This window comes from Octodon degus, unplaced genomic scaffold (assembly GCF_000260255.1).
Source record: "Octodon degus isolate 3935 unplaced genomic scaffold, OctDeg1.0 scaffold00444, whole genome shotgun sequence".
Lineage (NCBI taxonomy): Eukaryota > Metazoa > Chordata > Mammalia > Rodentia > Octodontidae > Octodon > Octodon degus.
In genome coordinates, this window is record NW_004525020.1 from 325931 (window position 1) to 349327 (window position 23397).

Below are 23397 nucleotides of genomic sequence, written 5' to 3' on the forward strand. Positions count from 1 at the left end.
CCTCAGATTGTAGAACTGTCAGCCATGTGGATGAGTCATGGCCATTGCTTGGCCAATGTGCTCTCTGTAAAAGCTTGAGAGAATGTTTTCTCTCCATGTGACTCTCCTTAGGCACACTCTACATCATGGATCACTTTCCTCTTTGGCCCCATAATCTCCTTGATCAGAAAATTTGGGACACTACCGAGTTACATGACATTACTGTGCAAGTTCTCTTACGTCCTGAGTCTTAATTGACCTTGGAAGGCTAGGGCCAAAATTTTGTCTGTTCTTGCGGCACTCCTTTTTCTCTATTTTTGGTCTGCAAACTTAGATTGTTATGTATATATGATAATTCTATGAGGACTGATAATCTGATGTTGGCAAAAAAGGAGCATGGAGGAGGAAGGGAAAAAATTAGAGAATGTGTTATGTACATTTACTAATTCCCCACAGGGAATGTAATCATTATATACTGCAAACATGTACTAATGAAAAATTTAAAAAGTAATATGAAATAATGTACATACAGGAAACTATACAAGACAAAAATAGAGTGTTCACTGACTTGTCGTTAAGTGACCATTTAATAATCAGTACCTCAATAACTCTCCATTTGCTCCTTCTTATTTTTATTCTCTTCCTCCCTCTTTTAAATAATCACTCTTTTATTTTTCCTCATGATGCAGTTTACATGTCCTTTCAGAAGGTTTATGTATAAGGAATAATTTTGCATGCATTTTTTGGCTTCTGGTCATTATATTTATAAGACTTACTCGTTTGCATGTAGTTTTAGTTCATTTGTTTCTATTACTATGTAATACTCCACTGTATGAACATTCATTATTTTATTTTTAAAAGAGAGTACAAATTGGAATTAAAACATAAAAAATTACAAGTGATACAGAATTTCACTTAACAAAGTAACATGAATTTCACAGTATTTCTTGTAATGTTGTCTTCCAACAACTTATTCCTATTACCAGGCATATACATGTAAAATGGAAGAAGAAAGAAAAAGAGAAATAAATGTATAAGAAATTAAGAAGAGAAAAAGTACAAACAGTTGAAAAAAGGAGACAAAACAAATTAAATATTATCTGCTCCTTTCCATAGATCAGCAGAAATGCACAGTACAGTTTTCTAAACCATCCTGCTTACATGCATAGATAAATCTTTTCCCCCCACTACCTCTCCTGTCCTTCTCCTCAACTCAGTAACTCTTTCCTTTATCCCGGTATCTGTTACACCCTTCAGATTCCATTTTTCTCTTTCAGGTTTTTTACACCAAGGAGACAATATGATGTTTGCACATGTGGGTTTGATTTATTTCACTTGAGTATGTTCTTTAGTTGCAACCATTTACTGACAAAAGACTCATTTATCCTGTTTTATGGATGAATAATATGCTATTGTGTAAAAATACCACATCTTCTTTATCCATTCCTCAGTTGATGGGCATTGGGGCTGTTTCCAGGATTTATCTATGACAAATTGCACTGCTATAAACACAGGTGCACCTATATGGCTGTGATATGAGGTTTTAGTTCTTCTGGAAAAATACTCAGGAGGGAAATATCTGGCTTAAGTGGGATCTCCAATCCTAGCTTTGTAAGGAATCTCCACACTGATTTCCATAGTGGGTATATCAGTCTGCATTCCCACCAACAGTGCAGAATGGTTCCTTTTTCTCCACATCCTCTCCAGCATTTGTTATGACTGATGTTAGGCATTCTTTCTGGGTAAGATGGAATCTCAGTGTTGTTTTACTTTGCATTTATCAAATGACAAATGATGTTGAACATTTTTCATATATTTACTTGTTATTTGTATTTCTTTCTCTGAAGTGTATGTTCAATTGCCAGTTAAACAGAAGACCCAATGCTATTATGGGCTACTGGACTCTTTTAGAATATTTTGCTGAGTTTACACACCTATAATATTTAATAACGGAACTTAGAAAAAATGGGGTATACTGATGAATGTCCATTTTGTATCTGTGTATTCAAAGTGGTTAGGATAGACATATAGTTGCATTCTCTTAATGAATAGAATGATTTGTTCTAATGGTGTTTGTAAATAGGATCTCAAGTCCGCATCTTGTACAGCAATTAACCACTAAGAAGAATATATGCAGTGTATTATTTGTTGAAACTGTACTTCCGATTTGATTTGAAACTGTCTCATTGCTGTTTATCAATAAAATTTTGAAAAAAAAGAAGTCCACCACTGTAATAAACTGCCTCCTAAACCTCTAAAAAAAAAGTGTATGTTCATCTCAGATGCCCATTTTTGAATTGAGTTTTTGAATTGGGGGCCCCCGAATTTTTAAAATTCTTTATGTTCTAGATAGAAGGGCTTTGTCTGAGGGACAGTCAGCTATAAATTTTTCCCAGTTTGTTGGTTTTCTTTTTATTCTATTGGATACTTTGTTTGAAGTGCAGAAATATTTTCAAAAAGATGGGATTCCAGTTGTTGATTCTTTGAAGTATTTCCCATGCAGTTTGTTTTTTGTTTGTGAACTTTCTACTTATCCCTGTGTCTGTAAGATTTCTACCTACATTTTCCTCCAGAAGATTTAGTATTTCTCTCTTAATATTTAAATCTTTGATCCATTTTGACTATTGCTTTGTGCATAGTGATAGGCATGTTCTAGTTTGAGCCTTCAACATGTGGAAAGCCAGTTTTTTCAGCATCATTTTTTAAGGATGCTATCTTTCTTCCAGTGAAGCTGTTTGGCCCCTTTATCAAAGATAAGGTGGCTGAGTGCATTTGCAGTTGTGCCTGCATCTTCTCATCTGTTCCATTGTTCCTCAGGTCTCTCTATGCCAGTGCCATGCTGACTTTATTACAGTAGCTTTATAGTTTAATTTCAGGTCAGTGATTGTGATACCTCTTGCCTTTTCTTTGTTTCCCATGATTGCTTTTGATATTCTGGATTTCTTCTGACTCCTAATGAATTTGAACAGAGTTTTCTCTAGTTCTGTGAGGTACACTAATAGTGTTTTAATTGGGATTGCATTGAATCTGTATAATTTTGGGAGTATGGCCATTTTCACAATGTTTTTTCCTATCCAAAAGCATGGAATATTTTTTCCATTTTCTCAAATCTTCAATCTTTTTTCTCAGAGTACCATAATTTTCACTGTATAGAACTTTCACATCCTTTGTAAGATTGATTTCTAAGTATTTCATTTTTTGAATGTTATTGTGAAAGGTGTGTCTTCCCTAATTTCTCTCTCAGTGTGCTTATTGTTTGTGTACAAAAGTGCTACTGATTTTTGGGTGTTGACTTTGTATCCTGCTACAGTTGCTGAATTTGGTGATTAAATCTACAAGACTCTTGGTGGAGATTTTGGGATCCTCTATGTAGAGTATCAGAACATTCATTATTTTTTATTCACTCTTGGTAGACTTTAAATTGTTGACAGTTTGGGAAATTGAAATAATGCTGTTAAAAATCTTGTGGGGCTGCAAGTCTAGGCAAGTGGTAGAGTGTTTGTTGAATATATGTAAGTCCCTAGGTTTGATCCCTGCTCTGTAAAAAACATACCTACCTCTAACATAATTATACACACATATTTATTTGGTATATAGTTAGGAGTGGGATTTATGGCTATATATATATATATATATATATATATATATATCTTTAAATTTAGTAGATTATGCAAACTTCTGTGCTTTTGTAAATGATAGTATTGGTTTAACCTCCCATCAGCCCTGTATGAGAACTTATACTAATCTTCCACAAAACCTGGCATGAACACTTTTAAAATTATAGCCATAGTATGCACTAGACAGTGATCTTTCATTCTGTTTTTTCTTTAGGGGGAGTTGTGGTGATAGAATCTAAGGCCTTCACATTGAACTATATTCTCAGATCCCCGTTTTAAAAGCTTTTATTTTTTAAAAATAAAAAAATGAAACAGCTTTTCAGAGTTCTGGAATTACTGATGAGTGGCAAAATGAATTACAATTCATTGTGAATTGAACTTGCAATTTTCTGTTAATGAGTTTAGATATGAGTCCTTTGTTGGTTTTATGTTACAGATATCTTCTCCCACTTTGTAATTAGTTTTTAATTAATATTGTTGAACAGGTGCTATTGATGTGTCACCCACTTCTCTGGAATTCACATTTGTGCAAGGAAAATTTCTTGTTGGAAGCTGAGACTGTGCCTGAGGACTTTTTCTGTCCAAAAATATGCCTCCAATGCTTGTGGTCTGCTTAAAAATCTTTATTTAGGCCAGTGTCTTGATTGTGATTTATGAAGATGACTGATGACATGGAACAGCTAATGGCACTGAAAGGTTTATAATTTACATTCCCCTAGAGGAGAGGTCACATCAGGCAGGGCCTATGTAGGGAGGTCCTATGGTTAGTCAGGAGGAGGAAGGAATAAGGCGAGGACATAGGCAAAGCCTTTATTACTGCAGTACCAGGAAGTTATCAGGTAGAGATTTTCCCTGTGTCTCAGCAGGAAGTGAAACACATGTTGAACTTTGCAGAGTTGGTAATGTGATTTCTATGCATCCAAAAAGCCAGATTGCAGGAAAGATGAAACAACTTTGGCTGTTAGTTTGGCTGTGCAATTAGTGGCTGCCAAGTCATCAATTACAAAAATCTGTATAAGTTGGACCACTCAAGGCCATGACCATGCTCTTTGCTATATTCCAGATATTTTATTGTTTTACTTTTTGTATTTAGAACTAATTTTATGTGTGTAGGATAAGGCAAGTACCACATTTTTCTTTCTCATACTGATTCATAATTGTATTCTTAGGTTTTATGGCAAAGCCCTTTGCTGCTGTGCTGCAGTCATACATCAAGTGCCTGTATATACTTGGGTCTATTTCTAGAGTATTTGTTTGGTTTCATTCATCTCTCTGGCTGTTCTGTGCCAGAGTTTCTTAATTACTGTAATTTTATTGTAACTTTATTTCTGTAGAATTAGCTCTTCAACCTTGTTTTTTTAAAGGCTATGTTGGCCATTTTTTGGATTATTTCTCTTTGGAAATAATGAAGATAGGTTGTCTTATACTGAGTGAATTTTCGTTATTTTAGTCTTCTAGCAAGTTTCAGAGATGCTTTGCAAGAAAGCACGAGATTATATCTTTGGAGGCTAACACCATTCATTATGGTATTTCTTGAAAATTGAGCTATATAATTATAGTAAACTCTTTTTATTAGTCAACTGGGCCTGTTATAGTAAGCCAGTAATTTTTAGGCTGGCATTCTCTAGGCTGCCATCCTGGGTAGGCTGATGTATAAAAGTATACAGAATATGTAAGAGCTGGTTCGAGAGGAAAACCCGTTTTTGTGTTAAGTATTTGTGTTATACACATTTGGATTATTTTTTTTAACAGGTTAATGCAGCTGAATCAAAGATAACAAATTTAATATACTTAAAACATACCTTGGAACTTGTGGATCCTTTAAAGGTAATTTATATGTGTATATATTATAGAAATATGTTTTTGTGTGTAAAAAATATTTGTGCTTAGAGAAAGTTGTAGGAATAGTGCAATTTCTATTTTTCTCTTTATGTGTATATCGTATATATACATTATTATATTTATTATTAAATCTTATGTTCAGTACCCAAATACTAATATACCTACAAGGAATGATCAAAAATATGGTAAATGATTAAAATTTTAAAGAATTTACTGCCATAGAGAATACTTTGTCATTAATCCTCCTGAAATATTCCTGCTTGCTTCAAGTGCACTTCCCCTGTTATTCCTGCCACTTCCTGAACAGTTCTGTGAGTCCTCTTTCAGGAATGTCTCTATAAGGCTGGGTCAAAGCTTTGGCAAATGCTAAGGCCCAGCCACATGGTAAGTGAGGCTTTTGAAAAGACTCTGTGTCCTCATCCACCTTATTCACCAGATCTGGTACCACACAACTTCTAGATTTTTTGTTAAAGTCAAAATGACTATGAAAAGTAAACATTTTGGAAAATTCAGCATGTTAAAACAGTTATGATAGTGCAAATACTTTCATGAAAAAAGCACTTTCAGAACTGCCTTAAAAAGTGGCAAGAATGATGAAAGAAATGTGTCCAATAGGATGGAGAATATTTTAAGAGGGATTAATGGCAATGTGTCCTTTACTGTAATACATTTTTATAGATTTATAATTCACCATAGTTGTTGATTATACTGCCTATCTTTTACTGATACACAAAGACATTCTCTTATATGATGACAATATAATATTAAAAATTGAGGTATTTTGTATTAATATAATACTATAACAGTATATTTGTCATATTCAAATGTTTAAAATTGTCTTATTATAACTTTTTTATGATATACATTCCAGTCAACAGCCATGCATTGTATTTCAAATGTTTAAACTTTTTCAAATTGGGAAACTTTCTCCATCTTTCTTCCATAATATTGTCATTTTGAAGAAATGAGTGATCAATGAGGCAAACAACTTCCTAAACAGCTAGCGAGAATATAAACTTTACTCACTGGAATAATGACAACATATATCTTATGATCCTGTAAAAGTATGTTTAGAAATCTTACTGAAAAAATCTTTAAGAAATATTGACCAAAATTTATGTCCAGTGATGGTCATTGCAGTATTATTTCTGATGAGAAATTATAAAGTAGACTTCAGTGGCTGGGGGACAAGACCATTTGCTTTTCACATGATGAAATGGGATGAATTATTTGCTACAAAAATTTCTCTTATGATGTAATAATAAATGGGTATAAAAGAAACGTTCATGATGATACCAATTGTATGAATAAATTATATGAATTTATTTTAGAAAGAGACAGAAAATATATTTTGTGGAAAGTTTTGTTTGCAGTACTGGGGACTGAACTCAGGAAATTGAGCTTGCCTGGCAGGCAGTTATGCCACTGAGCTATCTCCTCAACCCTAAGAAAATATATTTAAGATGTTCATTTTTGTAGGGATAGTGCTTTTTTTTGTTTTGTTTTGTTTTGTTTTTTTAGTGGTACCAGGGATTGAACTCAGGACCTTGTGCTTGCCAGGCAAGCACTTACTCCACTGAGGTATCTCTCCATCCTCAGGATAGTGGTATTAAGAGTGGTTTATTTCCTTTGCACTCATGTAAACTTTCTAGTTTCTATCAGAATTTACATATGCTTTTTTCTATTTAAAAGCACAAGGCAAATGTCAGAATAATTTTTTTCATAATAAAAAATAAAATTAAAAAGTTTACATTAACTGGTTTCTCCTTTTTTTCCTGTTTATTTACAAATAAAAATAAAATGAAAAGGTCACATTAACTATGGTTTATCTTTTTTTCTGTTTATTTATTAGTGATCACTCAGTTTCCATTACTAAAAATAAAATTCCTGTCTTTGCTGTATATGGAGAAATTGTTGTATTTATAAATAAAGCACTTTTAAAGTTTAACATATTTCTGTCCCTATTTTAAGATTATATGTACTCTAAATTACAGAAATAGCTATTTAAATACCCACTGCTATATGTAATTAGATGTTAACAATTAAGAGACAAGAAAAATAGAAGCTATAATAGAGGTAGCACTATGTGCTCTTTATTTGGCTGGGGAGATAGCTCAGTTGGAGAAGTGCTTGCCTGAGTTCAATTCCTGGTTCTGCAAAGAAACAAAAAAAAAAAAAAAAAAAAAAAGAAAGAAAAAAGGAAAAAAAGAAAATGAAGACTCAGTCTCTCCTTACCTGTATACCTGAATTATTTTATATGCACAAAAATGAAAAAAATAAAGCAAGAAAGTACTTTGTAAACTATAGAGTATTACACAGATACTAATTTCCAAGTTTCAGTAACATCATAATTTCTTATGCGTATTTTTTATTTTATTCTTTAACAGATTTCTCTGAAGAACTGTACCACACCTTTATTAAGAGCATACTATGGTTCCCTGGAAGACATGAGGTCATTGTTGCTCCAATGTTAATAAACTATCAACTTATTATTCTTTTTTATAATAACTAATTTTAAATACTTCCATGTGTTCTATAGAACAGCTACTTTTTGGATAAGGGCACTCTTTAAACATTCATTAAATTTCTAATTATATATTCATCTTATTAGCGCAGTAAATAGAATAGTGGTACATCAATTATTTGCACTAAGAGCAGCATGAGGAATCAAACTCCACGGCCAATTTTCATATTTCCTGTTGTAGTCACTTTCTATTGAAAGACCTGAAAGTATAAAAATACATTCCTCTTCTTTCATAAATCAGGAAACTCCTAAGGTAACCAAAATTAATAGATAAGAATGCTGAATAAATATATAATTATTTTAATAAATATTTATTGAGCTCCTATTACCGGTAGACATGGCCTTGGAGACTAGGAATACAGAGGGAGCATGATAAATCTCCTGTCCTCAGAACTAGTATTTAAGTCTAGTTTAATACTATTGAGTTAGGAGCAATAATTTTAATTTGATACTTCACTAAAAAGATACTATTTTATTGATTCAAGAGTGATAGATAAAAGAGATCACAAACTAAAGTTAGTAAAACCAGGTTAATTACAAATAAAATACAAATCAGAACAAAAGAAAAGTTTAGGAAAATAGGTGTCACCAGGTTTCTGGTTTGCATACGTATTGCATTGCTCATAGCTGTGAGGTTCCTTTTATGCCATCTCACGATACGTGTTTCATCTCTCATGTCTTTGCTGAGGACAAGGGCTGTGTGCTCTTTGGCTTTCTGCACCTATCGAAGCTCTGGCTACGTGTTGTGTATGAGCACAAAGCCACAATTTTTATAATAGTTCTTTAGGATTATATCTTGCACTTACAGACAAAAATCAGTATTATAATTTGGGAGATCTGTATATATTAGCAGGTTTTAGAATGCTCTTGGAGGGTTCATACTATTTTAGACTACTTTTGACTGATGAAATAATTTAAACCTGATATAGTCACTACTGTAATATATGTAAATTAAATATTTACAGCTTAATTATTTCAAAATAGTTCTCAACAAAAGTTTGCTATGATTAACATGAACATGAATCATGTAACATGGTGCATGTTATAAATTTAAATAGTATTTTGACTTACAATCTATTAATTTTTTATCTTAATGTTAGGTTTGGAATCATACTTGAAAAGATTAAAACAGTAATTAATGATGATGCAAGGTACATGAAAGGATGCCTAAATATGAGAACTCAGAAGTGTTATGCAGTGAGGTCTAACATAAATGAATTTCTCGACATAGCTAGAAGGACATATACAGAGATTGTAGACGACATAGCAGGTAATGTATTGCAGTATAGTTTTTTCCCTGATTTTTATGAGTAAAATAACTTCTTGGGGGATCCTGTTTGATAATGTGTCACACATTTTTTTTTATTCCAAAATAGGTCACATAAACACATTGTGCTTAAGGAGTCTTTTCTTCTCTTCCTCCTCCTCCTCCTCCTCCTTCTTCCTCTTGTTCTTTTTTAAAAAATAATGTGTTATTTCTCTCCTTTTCCCCAAACATACTTTCATCCAACATTGTGTATAAATTATATTAAAAATGTAGGCTACCAACACTGAAGGAAAGATTTCAGCAGTGAGACATCAGTCTTATCAGGAATAGGTGGTTTTTATCCAGGCCACTGATTTAAAAAAAATTTAAATTTTTATTAGTACATGTTTGCAGCACATAATGATTATCTTTATCATTGGGACTCAGTACATATGTGTAGCACATCTTAATTCTTTTTATGTCATCTTCTCTACCTTACCCATTCTCTTCCTCTGTCTCTTGGTCCCTTTTGCATTTACAAAAGTAATTTTTTAATTAAATATTTAATGAGCTTCCACTATGTGTAGACATAATATAGATCCTGGAAATATGTAGTGAATGTGACAGAGTTCCTGTGCCTTGGTACACAAAGGTAATATTATAATGGGGAGGCAGACAATATAAAAAAATTCATTCATGAAAACATATATATGTGTGTATACATACATTAATATTGATAGATTTCAATCCCAGATACTATAATTTCACATGGATGTAAGATATACAAAGAAGGGCCGGCCAAATAGCTCAGAGGATTAAAATGCCTGTAGGCAGACACTGGGGCCAGGAGTTGGATCCCTGGGCCTGCTGTGCCAGCCCCACCCCCAGGGTGCACTGAGATGGCAATTGAGACTGGGCATGGTGGCACACGCCTGTGATCCCAGCACTTGGGAGGCTGTAAACAGGAGGATCACTATGAGTCCGATCTACTCAGTGAGACCCTGTAGAACCTATGGACCCTGCCCTAAACACACACACACACACACACACACACACACACACACACACACAAAAGCAAAAAACCCAAGATATACAAAGAAAAATGTAGCAGATTAGAGGAACCTGAAGGTCAAATAGAGGACTTCTACCATTAGCAATAAATCCAGCTGAGGCACAGAAGCAAAGAGACTTGAAAGAATAAGTGAGAAAATCTGATAGGTTGAAATCAGACAGTCCCTCGCAGCACTCATGAGAGATAACAAGAAATGTAGATCTAGATCCAGAAATTAGTCTTTGAAGCTAGGAGTGTGAATTTTTTCCATAGTAGCAAGAAGAGGTACCAAGATGATTTTGCCTTACCAAGTGAAATTTATGTAAAAACATGTTTAATGAACGTGAGTGAAATGGAGACAAGGACAGCAATTCAAGCTGTGGTAACCTAACATTACTTAGGATGATAGCAATGTGCATGAGTCATGAAGGATGCAAAGATTAAAAGAAAAAAAGATAGAATTTAATTATGAAGTAGGTACTGCCCTGCTAAAGGTAAACATTGCACTAATGCTAAATGATTTTTTTGGCCCCAAGGATGATTGTACCATAGAGAAAAGCAGAAAAATCTGAAGGAATTGTTTTGAGTAATGAAGATGTTGTTTTCAAGTAATGTTCAAAATTAATGGTCATAAAATTAGAGATGAAATTTAGAATCCTGTAATGTGTGTGAAGTTGGCAGAAATACTTAGGTTTCTTTAAAAGACATATTACTTGGTGAACCTCCTATGTATTTGAAGAAGTATCTTGTATTATAAAATAAGTTTATAGAGGGACTTTCTTATTATGAGTTAATGATCTCAATAATTAATGTGACTATTCTCTTTTATGAAAATGGAACAACATCAAATATGTATATAGCACAGTATACAATAGTACTTTAAAATGTTTTATTATTTCTATTCCTTTAAGAATACCTATCAGTATAAATGTGTTTACTTTTGTTTTTAAGAACACTTTGCACATCTTTTGAACATTAAAAGCTTAAAGTTTAAAAAGTAACAATATCTTATTCATAAAATATAGGAAAAATGACTTTAAATGGAAAGAGTAATATTCTCATTAAAATTCTTTGGTTTTATTTTGTTCTTTCTGATCACTAGGAATGATATCACAGCTCGCAGAAAAATACAATCTTCCTTTAAGGACAAGTTTTAGCTCTGCTCGAGGATTTTTTATCCAGATGACAACAGATTATACAGCGCTACCCAGTGACCAGCTTCCTTCTGAATTCATCAAGGTTCACTCTAGAGTGAATAGGAGATTACTGCTTATGCGTTTGTGACCATATCTGCGTGCTTTCCCAACTCCCTGTAGTGTACATTGCTTCTCTTCCTACTCCAGCCCACCTGTGCACCAGCTAAGAGTGATTTAGGAACTCAGAGAAAAACAAAACTCACTGTTTCCCACAGTTTAGGAGCTTGGGGTGATTTTAAAAAAGTAAATGAGGAAAAAGGTTCATAAGGTATTTTGGTAAGGTAGGAAAATAATACTGCATCTTTTAAGTACTGCTTCAGACACATTTGCCTATTAAAGATTTTTCTAGAATCTTAGAGTAAGGAAATTTGCTTGAATTTTTAGATCTAACATTTCATAACATTTGGATCATAGAAATACTTTTTCTTTTTGAGAGGAGACAGGCAGGCCTTGAGTTCACATTGATCCTTCTGCCTCAGCCTCCCAAGTGCTGGGTTTATGGGTGTGCAGCCTCCCCCTCCCCCCTCCCCTAGCTGGTAATACTTTTTTCTGCATATACTAGCTTGAGAAAGTCTAACTCACTTTGTTCTTTGCTATCTTTGGTTCAAAAGGGTACTTCTTGACAAAAACAATTTAGCTTTCAAATTTACACACACACACACACACGCACACACACACACACACTGTTACTAAGCAAGGAGGAATGGATAAAATAAAAAATGGGTGGAATGGGGCTAGTGATTGAGTGGCATTCATATATGAAGGTCTATCATGCATATTATTCATTATATAAAATGTATTATTTAGCGATTTCTGCAATGATATTTAAAAACTTGTAAAAATAGTCACATTGGCTGGCATAGGTTAAAATCCCTGCCATATACTTTGAAATTATCATCTATTTATAGTTCACACATTTTAGAACTTTCTTTATGATAATATAGCTCAAAAATTAAAGTAATTAATCCAAATATCCATTTTTATTGTATAGATCTGTGTTTTATTTCATATGCATGTGCATATATCTTGACATTTGTTTCATGATTTCTTAACAGATTTCTAAAGTGAAGAATTCTTACAGCTTTACATCAACGGATTTAATTAAAATGAATGAAAGATGCCAAGAGTCTTTGAGAGAAATTTATCACATGACTTATATGTAAGAACATCTGAAATATTTGAATATTGAATTAAATTGTATTAATGTGAAGAACTATAAATAAATTTTATTTATTGACCCTTTGTCTCATTATAGACAATTATAGAATTATGAATGTTAGGGAAGTAAGTTTATCATTAGGATAAGGCACAAGCATCACAGAAGCTTCCAGAAAAATCCAATTACAAAAGTTATGTTTCTGTAATACGCATTTCATCATGATGTATAACTTGATATATCTTGGACTTCACTCACTTTCTTCTTTTCCTATGGTGTTTAAGTCCTCAACAACATTACAGTAGTGCCACTTCTTCTGCTGCTCATGAAAGAATAACAGTGTCCTTAGAAGAATAGAATGTTTAGATTGATGAGCTCAGGTAATAAAGAGAAAATCTGGGATTTCAGAACAATTTCAAGCTGTGAACCATAGATATAACCTTTCCACATAAAAATTACAGTATTCATGGTATAGAATTAGTGCATGTGTGTGAGAAACAAAGAGATAAAAACACACAGAAATAGGGAACTGATATTGAAGCTAACATTTGCAAAAACAAAATTGTTAGCAGATTCTCTCCAAATAGAATTAGGACTTAATTCAACCCGTATGAAATATTTTATTAATAAAAGATTTTTATGACTACTTAATGAAGGTGGTCATTTCAAGAACATGGTGTTAATACACCAGAAGGTGGATTTTTTTTGTCACTAAGTGAGACCCTGAGAAAGAACATTAATTTTCTCATCTAAAACAAGGCAGTTGAACAATGACTTTACTTGTACTGTATAACTTAACCATGAATATTATTTTACCTCAAGCAAAGAGTTTAATATTATTTTGTGATATATTGAATGTTTTTTAAAGAGCTTTATATGTTTACCCAACATGTACTTTCAGGGTCGTGTGTAAACTGCTCAGTGAGATATACGAACACATCCATTGCCTGTACAAGCTCGCTGACACTGTGTCCATGCTGGACATGCTGCTGTCATTTGCTCATGCCTGCACTCTGTCCGACTATGGTAATGTACTTTCTTCAGAGTAACAATGCTGCATACTGCAATGTATATTCCATTCAAAAGCCATATAAAATAGTTATAAGTATTTTACATATTTACTTGAGATGCAGTCTTTTGCCTATGGCCTAGAATACATAAAATAAAGTGAGCAAAATTACCCTTAAAATTTCTTTCAGCATTCAAAGAATTACTCATTTAGAAATCAGCAAATGAAAAAGAAATGCAAGAACTTTTAAGGGTTTTTGCATAGAAGGCTGCAAAGCTGTCTTCTTGGTGAAAATGGCACTGATCCAAATTTGTAAAGTTTACATCTGAATATTCAAAGGAACAGTGTGACAAATCCTAGGTAATGCCTCAGTTGCTGAATGGCCCTGCACCCAGACTTTCCACTACTCCTACAGAAAAGCTAAAAAAAAATCTATTTGGTGTTCATAACTTTGCCCGACAGTGCAACTGAAAATCAACTTGAAATCTGTGTGAGGCGAGGTGGGTGGCATATGCCTGTAATCCCAGAACTTGGAAGGCTGAGGCAGGAGTATTGCTGTGAATTGAAAGCCAGCCTGGGCTACGTAGTGAGTTGAAGGCCAGCCTGAATTACATACTGAAACCTTGTCTTAAAAACCAAATATATAATACATACATATGTGTGCACATACATACCTGTGTAGGCTGAGAGTGAGTCATGTGGTGCATCTTTCCAGTGACTTAAAGGGGTGATGCCTCAGTCTAAATGCTGGTGTCACCCAGACACATAGTGGACTGTGGAAGATGTTTTAGACAGGTGCCAAATTATGACCTCAAATCCACTTATTTATTGCAAGCGAAGTGCAAGCATTGCAACTAAGCCTGAATAACAAGTTTTTTAAACATTTTATTTATTTATTTTTTATGGAAGGGTCTACAGGGTGTTCAGGGTCTCACTACTAGATCAGGCTCATAGATCTGCCTGTTTACAGCCTCACAAGAGCTGGGATTTCAGGCTCACGCCACCACGCCCAGTCTCAATTGCAGTCTCAGCATGCCCTGGGGGTGGGGCCAGCTTGGCAGGCCCAGGGATAGAACTCCCAGCCTCTGAGCCTGCTTGCAGGCACTTTAATCTGCTGAGCTATTTGGCAAACCCTATAACAAGCTTTTTAATATGAAAAGCTCTACATTAACATCTTTGTCCTAGAAGAAAAATACAATAACATGATTGTGTGCCATGGGTTTTACACCATTGATATAATGCTTCTGTGATTTTTAGGCCTCAGGACTGATTATTTGGTTTTCCATTATTTCTTCAGGAAACATATGTCAGTTCTTTGACCTTTTCAGTGTTCAAATACAAATTTAGAATGAATTGAGATTGAAAACCAAAGTATCACAGTAGAGAAAGGGATGTCCATAGTCAGAATTTTCATCTACTGACTCTTTAAATATGTGCATTCTAAAATCAGGAATATATCTTTACTTCTGTATTCTAAGTCTACCCACAGGCCTTGAATACAAATTTAAGCAATTTTTAAATATTGAAGAGTACTTTAATCAAGTTAGCCCCTTGAAATTTCTTATCCAACTTGTCATTAATAACCTTATTTTAACATGTAAATTTATAGACCTAATATGTGATTATGCTTGAATAATTATAGACTTAATAACATTAAAAACACTAAAATCTCTAATCAGTAGTATCATTTCCAAATTATTATGTTAATTTATTTTTTGTAAGATATATCTTGTAAGAATTTTCTTGACATTTCCTTATTTCTTATGAAAATGTCAACTTTTCCCACTGATTTTATGTACTAAAATTTCTAAATCTTTTATATCCCTGGGAGTAAAAATCTTAGGGATTTTGGCTATTCTAGTAGTAGTATTCCTTTTTTTTTTTTTTTTTTTTTTTTTTATGGAACCGGGGATTGAACTCAGGCCCTTGTGCTTGCCAGGGAAGCGCTTATTCTGAGCCATCTCCCTGGCCTCTATTAGTAGTATTCTTAACTATCGAGATTTAATTGTTTCATTTTAGTTTGAAAGTAATCATACTTAAATTTTAAAACATAATGAATATTTTAAGAGCTCTTTGTTTTTTTTTTTTCCAAATAACTACTTTCATATTGAATGTTTTCCAGTTTATCCATGAATTTGATTTAGAGGTGTGTAGCATTTTAGTTTTTACTTGTCTTTCTAGCATCTTCATTTTCTTGCTAACTCACATAGTGTCCATGAAGACCTTATCATTATTTGTTTTTCTCAATTAGCAAATCTTTTTTAAAAAACTGTTGCAATTTTTTTTTTTTCTTTTTGCTATCCAGAATCAAACTCAGGACCTTGCATTTCTAGGTAGGCATGTGAGCCACTGAACTATATCCCCAGCCCCTTAAATGAATGAATCTTTTGCATTTGCTCTATCCTCCGAAGTTTCATTTTATACAAAGTTTCCCCAGGGAGTGGACAGAAAATCATATTTGTTTTTCCCTATATTTAAACCCTATTTTAAAAGCAAAGTATGACCAATTTAAAATAATGTTTAAGTTAGGTTAAACAAATTGTCTTTTCTGTTGTAAAATTTAAAAAATAACATCAATGATTACTTGGGTCTTTAATTGAAGTTATACAAACCTGAAATTTTTGTAAGCTAATTGAATCCCAAAACAGTATCAAGGAACTAAATTAAATTTCTCTGAAGTGAATATGATAAAAGTGATTAGAATGTATTCATTAAATTTTTAGGGGGTTGAGGTGGTGATTTTGGATTAAATAATACATTAATATTATTGTCCCAAATTGACTATGATAAAAATCACTAATGTATCTACAGTAGTAACATTCCATAAAATTTTCAGATATAAAAATATTAATTTTAGAATTCATCCTGTGTTTTTCTTCAGTCCGACCAGAGTTTACTGATACTTTAGCAATCAAACAGGGATGGCATCCCATTCTTGAAAAAATATCCGTGGAAAAACCAGTTGCTAACAATACCTATATAACTGAAGGCAGTAACTTTTTGATCATAACTGGACCAAATATGAGTGGGAAGTCCACATATTTAAAGCAGATTGCTCTTTGTCAAATTATGGCTCAGATTGGTAAGTTCTGATTTTACTTTATAGTTATCAATTCTGCTGGATTTTCAAATACATTGTGCTAAGGATTTTAAATTTAGGTACCTAAGCAAAGCTTGGAGATTCTCTTATTAAAAGGCATAGTAATATATCCATTATGTAGACTATATATTTTACTAGTGGTATTTCTAAAGCTTCATTCTATTTGGATTGCATTTCCAAATTTCAACAGTGTGACATTCATTTTGGAATATTATGGAACGAAAAGTTTCCTCACTGTAATTATGAATGTTGTATCAGTTATTACTATATTGAATCATGAAATTATTTCAGGTTTAAAAATGAACTTTGTTATGAAAAAAAAGAAATGAGTAAGATAAACCTCTGTCTTTAATAAACCTTGTGAGATTTTCCCAAAATTCTAATTTTAGCAAAGAAACTTCCCTTAACTTGAGGAGTACAAGTAGTGATTGGGTTACTAATGTGTACATACAGTATCTTCCTACATGCGTATAAATGGCTGGCATTGGCCCAGCATTGTCACAGCGTGACTAAACTCCAATCTCTGTAAAGTGGGTTTCCTTAAGTACAATATGGATCAGAAATGAGGGATTTTTTTTTTTGCTCCCAATGCCCCAGGGCAGGTTTGGCTGGCTTGAGCTGTGGGGATCGAACCACAGCAACCTGAGCCTGACTGCTTTGTTGAAGCAGCCACTTAAAGAACTGAGCTAAGGGGCAGGCCCCCTGGATCAGAAATGAGACTCTTGGCTTAGTACAGTAGTTCTTAACCAGGGGTGGTTTGGATTTCCTACCCCTCAGCCCTAGAAACTTGGCAATGTCTGGAAACACTTGATTGTCACAACTAGGAGTTATGTCCAAGGATGCTGCTAAACATCCAACGGTGCACAAGATAGCTGCCTCCTCTCTCCCCTTCCCCATTCAGCAGTATGTAAGAAAGATATTGAGCCCAAAATGTTGGTAGAGTTGTGGGTGAGAACCCCTGGCCTAATGTTAAGGATTATAAGGAAACATAGCAATAATCTGAGTAATGCAGAGCAAATTCCCCTTTACTTCTGTGCAAGGAATCAGAAATCAGTGAATGAATGAAGATCGAGTTATCTTACTGAATTTAGAATTTTTTTTAGAATTAAGAGGACATCTTAGCTACTTTTATTTCCATTATAAGAGCTATCTGGTTTATATGTGATGTAACACTTCTATTTGAGTAACTATAAGGAGCTTTCTTTTTTGAAACACAGGGTGTTTATGTGTAGAGATCTCTGATTATTAAGGCATTCATGGTATAGGAGTGAAATCTGACTTTTTGGGCCAGCAAGATAACTCAGCCGACTAACGCCTGCTTAGGCAAGCACAGGGACTCAAGTTCCATCTGTGGTACTCCATGCCGTGCTGACCCTGCCCTCTGGGTGTGCAGAGCTGGCGACTGAGTCTGGGCATGGTGGTATACACCTGTAATTCCAGCACTGGGGAGGCTGAAAATAGGAGGATCGCTATCAGTCCGACCTGAATAGTGAGACCCTGTACCAAAAAAAATGACTTTTCATAACTTGTACTTATTAATATTAATTATTTTCTTTTGTGTATCACAGAATAGCTTAGTCTTTCCGATAGTGGTCCTTCAAATATTTGAAGATAATTATTCTACTTCTCTTGTCACTATCCATTTGAAATCTCTGAAACACCTTAAAGTTTGTGTCATATCTCATAAGGTCTTAGGGCTCAGCAAACAATGGGATTTGAAGGGCATTGAAGTTAACAGTGCATACTTCAGAGGTAAATCTGCATTGTCCAGTTGCTAGCTGTGTAATCTTAAGCAAATTGCTTAACCTTTTAAGCCTTAGTTTTCCTAAATGCAAATTATGATTACAATAGAACCTAATTATAAGAATTTCTATAAGGAGGGAGCCATGGAGCTGGCTCAGTATAATAAGCACTTGCCTGGCAAGTGCAGTGTAAGGGACTGAGTTCAATCCCCAACATATCGAACAAAAAACAAACAACAACAACAACAAAGGACTTCAATAAGGAGTGAGATAATGTATATAATATGCTACAAGTTGAAGGTGAAGACAAGAAAGGAGAGAACTTTACAGGCATAAGAAAAATAGTGAGACTGGGCGTGATGGCATGCACCTGTAATCCCAGCTCTTGGGAGGCTGTAAATAGGGGGATCACTAGGAGTCTGATCTAGTAGTCAGACCCTGAACACCTCCTGGTTTTGTAGTTCTTTTGTGTGTTTGAGCAAAAAGAGACTGATTAACCATGAGAAGTGGCAGAATAGCCACACAAACTGATAGGAATTATATCATAAAAGGCCTTCAGCACTTAACTGAAGGCACTGAACTTTATCCAGCAATCTATGGGGAGATATTGAGGAAAGTTAGCAAGAGAATGGCATGACCAGATTTTACCCAGATCACTCAGGGTGATTATAGACCAGAGCCAGACCAGAAGTAAAACCCCAGCCAGAAGCCTTTGAAGCCAAAGTATGATTGGGAGATATGATTACAAGTTTTAATAACTTTAGAAATTTATAAGTGAAAGACACATTGTCATTAATCCACCTCAGTTTTCCCCTTAGCTTTGAACATATTTAGTCCACCATTCTTGCCCTTTCTGAAGCAGTTCATGAAATTTTCTTGTATCACTGTCTTCAGTTTCACTGCTGGGCTGCGTCAGTGTCCTCAGTTAAATGAAAACATTCACCTTTCATCATTCTGACGTTGAGGCAGAGCCACAAGTCACGTGGCGACAGATCTGATGAATGAGGTGAATGGGACACATTTTAATATATTTTACAAGCCTGCCTTTCCAGAGCATTCATTTTATTTATTTACTTATTTATTTATGGTACTGGGAATCTGACTCAGGACTTGTGCTTGCCAGGCAGGCACTGCTCCACAGTGCTGTATCCCTGGCACTCATTATATCTTTGATTACACGTCATAAAGACTTATGAATGAGGACTTCTAGAAGTGAGTGTGTTTGAAGCAGAGGAGAATGTTTTGAGGGGGATAATGACAATTTGTATTTTACTGTTTTAAAAATTCGTCATCTATTTTGGTTACTTCTTGTGGATAGAAATGTTGAAGAGCTTTTTGGTGGAGGCCGAGAGGAGAAATGCAAACACAGCAGTATTCTCTGCCTGTCACTGTCACCTTCATTTTTCCATTGAGTGTTTCTCAAAACCATGTAAAAAAGTTCTGTTTAAGAGTTCAATAAGTTTTGTTCTTGAGAACTGAGTTCATGTCTGTTTTATTTACCCCAACACAAGTAGACCTTTAATAAACATTAAATGTCTACATAATGAAGAAGTCATGTTCAAAACCTTCCCCACAGTCACCCAGTGTTCTCACTCACCATAATAGCTAATCCTGATATTTTATTTACTATGCCAGGAATTTTTTTAAAAAACAGAATTAAAAAAAGATGTTTGACATCATTGATCATTCAAAAAATGCAAGTTAAAAAACCACTGAGATTCTATCTCACCCCAGAAAGAATGGCTGTCATCATGAATCAACCAGTAACAAGCGCTGGTGAGGCTGTGGGGAAAAAGGACCACTTGTCCACTGCTGGGGGAGTGTAGACTGGTACACCCACTGTGGAAATCAGAGTGGAGATTCCTATGAAAACTAGGATTAGGGGTCCCATTCGACCCAACTATTCTTCTGAGTATTTTTTCACAAGATTTGAAAACATCATACCACAGACATATATATGCACCCATGTTTGTAGCTGCGTAGTTTGTCATAGCTAAATCTGGGAAACAACTCACTCACCTGAGGAATGGGTAAAAAAGATGTAGTACTCTTATACAATGGAGTGTTATTTAGCTATAAAGAAAGGTAGCTCAAGGCTTTCATAGGTAAATCTGTGCAACTAGAGATCGGGCACTGTTTTCTGTACCTTGCATATATTATTATAATACATGTATACCTGATGAATACTCATAAAAATTAGTGTCTTACTCTTACCTCCATATTGTATAGTAGTAAAGCACTGAGAAATAATTACACATTCCTTTTGTCAAAGATCACATAGCTTATAACAGGAAGGATTCAGATCCAGGCAGACTGACTCTAGACTTCTTTTCTCTACATTAACAAACTGTCTATTCTTCCCCCGAATATTAAGAAGGTAGCAGGTCATTCAAGGTATGCAGTATTGGAAAAATAGAATCTTGTTTTGTTTTGAGCCTGACAATTCTGATTCAAATTTTGGCTGTACTGCTTATTTCATCACTTATTTTTAGCAAATATTTTTCATACAATGGTGAGATATCAGAAGCTGCTATACTTTTGTAATCCCTGGTTTTAAAACAAATTTAAAAGTAGAGTAAATTAGCAGATTATTTTTGAGCAGAGAAAATGAATGCAAAAATGTCTAAGTATAGGAAGAGCAGTTACAATCATTATAATTATTATTATTAGTATTACTTTTAGCTCTGTTAGACTGACTTTTGGTTTCTTTTCCAGCTAATCTTACTTCTTAGAGCCAGCCTATATTCTCAGTCTTCCCTTTGTTTTAAATCCCAGAGTAATCTGGTGCTGTTGCCTTGCTCTAGTTATTTCACCATTTTATGGATCCAGAGTTTTGTGATAACTTTCCTTTTGTTCCACTATTTTATTATACATTTTATCTTTTTATGATATTAGAATGACTGTTATATTCCACTTTGTAGAGAGTTAGATACATTAATCAGACTGCTTTGTGTTCAAAAGATGAATATTTTAGGTTAACACAAGAGCTTTTTAGGTAAAAACAGTCTTGTGGATGAAAATTTATCTTTTTTTTGAATAAATGTTTTGCTTTTATTCTGTTTTTGGATATTTTTGCATATTTGTAGTAACATATTTTGTAATGCACCTTTTTAAAAGGATTTGATCAACTGAGCTTTAATAGTATTTCTTCTAATTGCCCTACTTGAAGTATATTATTTAAAATTTTTATAACATTTAAAGTAATCTTTAAAAATAATCTTTGATGTAAACATTTACTGTCTTATTTGAGCTTCCAAGTAGCTTCATGCAGTAGGCAGGACAATTTCCATTTTAATAATGACAGAGATGAGACTGAGAGAATTTAAGTGGTGCTCAAGATTATGCAGGATGTGATAGCCATGGGACCAAATCGTCTACCTCCATTTCCTTTGCTCTTTCCAACTAAAGAGTTTGAGTAAATAAACTAGAAAGTGCAAATATTGATAATACTTACATTTACAAATATTTCAGTTCATTTTGACTTTATATTTTACAGGATCCTATGTTCCAGCAGAATATTCTTCCTTTAGAATTGCTGAACAGATTTTTACAAGAATCAGCACTGACGATGACATTGAAACAAATTCATCAACATTTATGAAGGAAATGAAAGAGGTACCCAGAGAAAACTTTTTGTTATGTTAACATTAACATTTTACATTAATGGTCCATTATCCTATAAGAAAGTATCTATATATTAAAACTTACAGATGAGCTTATACCTCTTCTGAGAGCCAGAGGGCAGTCAAAGACAGCATCTTAATTTCTGTTTTGGGTAGAAATGGTAGTCAATATTTTATGAAAAGTATAACTTTAAAAAGAAAAGGCTAATGTTACTGAATGATAAAAATGTGCTTACATGTTTTATACAGAACATTTTAAAGGCTTCATGGAGGAATGATATATTCAATATTATTTTGCATTGTATGTATTATTCCTGTAAAGCTTGTTTTTAAAGTAAAAAATAACTGTTCGAAAGCTTTTAAAATCATTCTGATTTTTGTCTTTAAGATTTTCACTTTCTATACCACAATACATATCTTTCCCTATTTCTAACTTCAGAAAACATTCAGTAGGCTTGAAGACTAAAGGAATTAAGTATGCCTCTTGGAAAAACTGTATTAAATAGGATTTGGGTCATTGTACAGTTGAGTAATTTTCTGCAAATAGAGAGGAGATGAATAAAACTATTTGTCACACAATTTATATATAATTGTCTAGTATTGCCAAGTGTCTGTGTGAGAATATAGCAATATTCTAGGTGCCTGAGGTACATTTTTGAACAATTCTAACCTTCAGAGACCTGGGTCCAAGAGAAAAGTAAAATGTTTATTAAAGTTACTGCTATGTTAAATATGATGTGGGCAGAATTCTATCTTCTGAGAAGGGAGTTAATATTCTCCGGGGAGAAAGGAGTGTTTTTGTCAGTTTAATTCTGAATCTGTATGGTGAAGGATTTAAATTTATTTGGTAAACAAAAAATTACCAAGATGTGGATACTGTTTCCTAAATTTTCTTTCCTTCTTTATTCACTATAGAGTGGTAGTAAATCTGATAGTAAATTTGTGAAATGGTTTTGAGCATTTCATGATAGTGATTAGTCATTTGTGGAGAAAAAAATGACCGTTTTTATGCTTTATTTGAACATTCAACTTACTGTTTTGTTTTATTTCACTCTTACCTAAAGCATCAATAATTCAGATAATGATTATTTACTCCTTGTTGTCTCATATACATGTGCATATGTCTATATATATCTTCCAGTCTTTCAGAATTATTGTAATGAGATTTTGAGAAAGAAAGGCAGTGAGTTATTTTCTGCTCAGCAGGATTTCTCTATTAAAATACATTTCAGGGGCCAGGGAAATGGCTCAGTGGAATAAGCGCTTCCCTGGCAAGCACAAGGGCCTGAGTTCAATCCCCGGTTCCGCAAAA

The 23397-nt window shown here is 33.9% G+C and overlaps 1 protein-coding gene across 1 annotated transcript in view; it reads left to right on the forward strand.

Moving 5' to 3' along the window:
• Positions 1-23397, forward strand: part of Msh4 (mutS homolog 4) — a 105525-nt gene that overhangs the window by 50721 nt on the left and 31407 nt on the right. Inside the window, exons 8-15 of the mRNA XM_012513322.2 lie at positions 5349-5423; positions 7826-7890; positions 9063-9232; positions 11362-11498; positions 12511-12614; positions 13513-13637; positions 16502-16702; positions 21959-22077. Coding sequence (XP_012368776.1) covers positions 5349-5423; positions 7826-7890; positions 9063-9232; positions 11362-11498; positions 12511-12614; positions 13513-13637; positions 16502-16702; positions 21959-22077 — 996 coding nt within the window. The remainder of the gene's footprint in view (positions 1-5348; positions 5424-7825; positions 7891-9062; positions 9233-11361; positions 11499-12510; positions 12615-13512; positions 13638-16501; positions 16703-21958; positions 22078-23397) is intronic.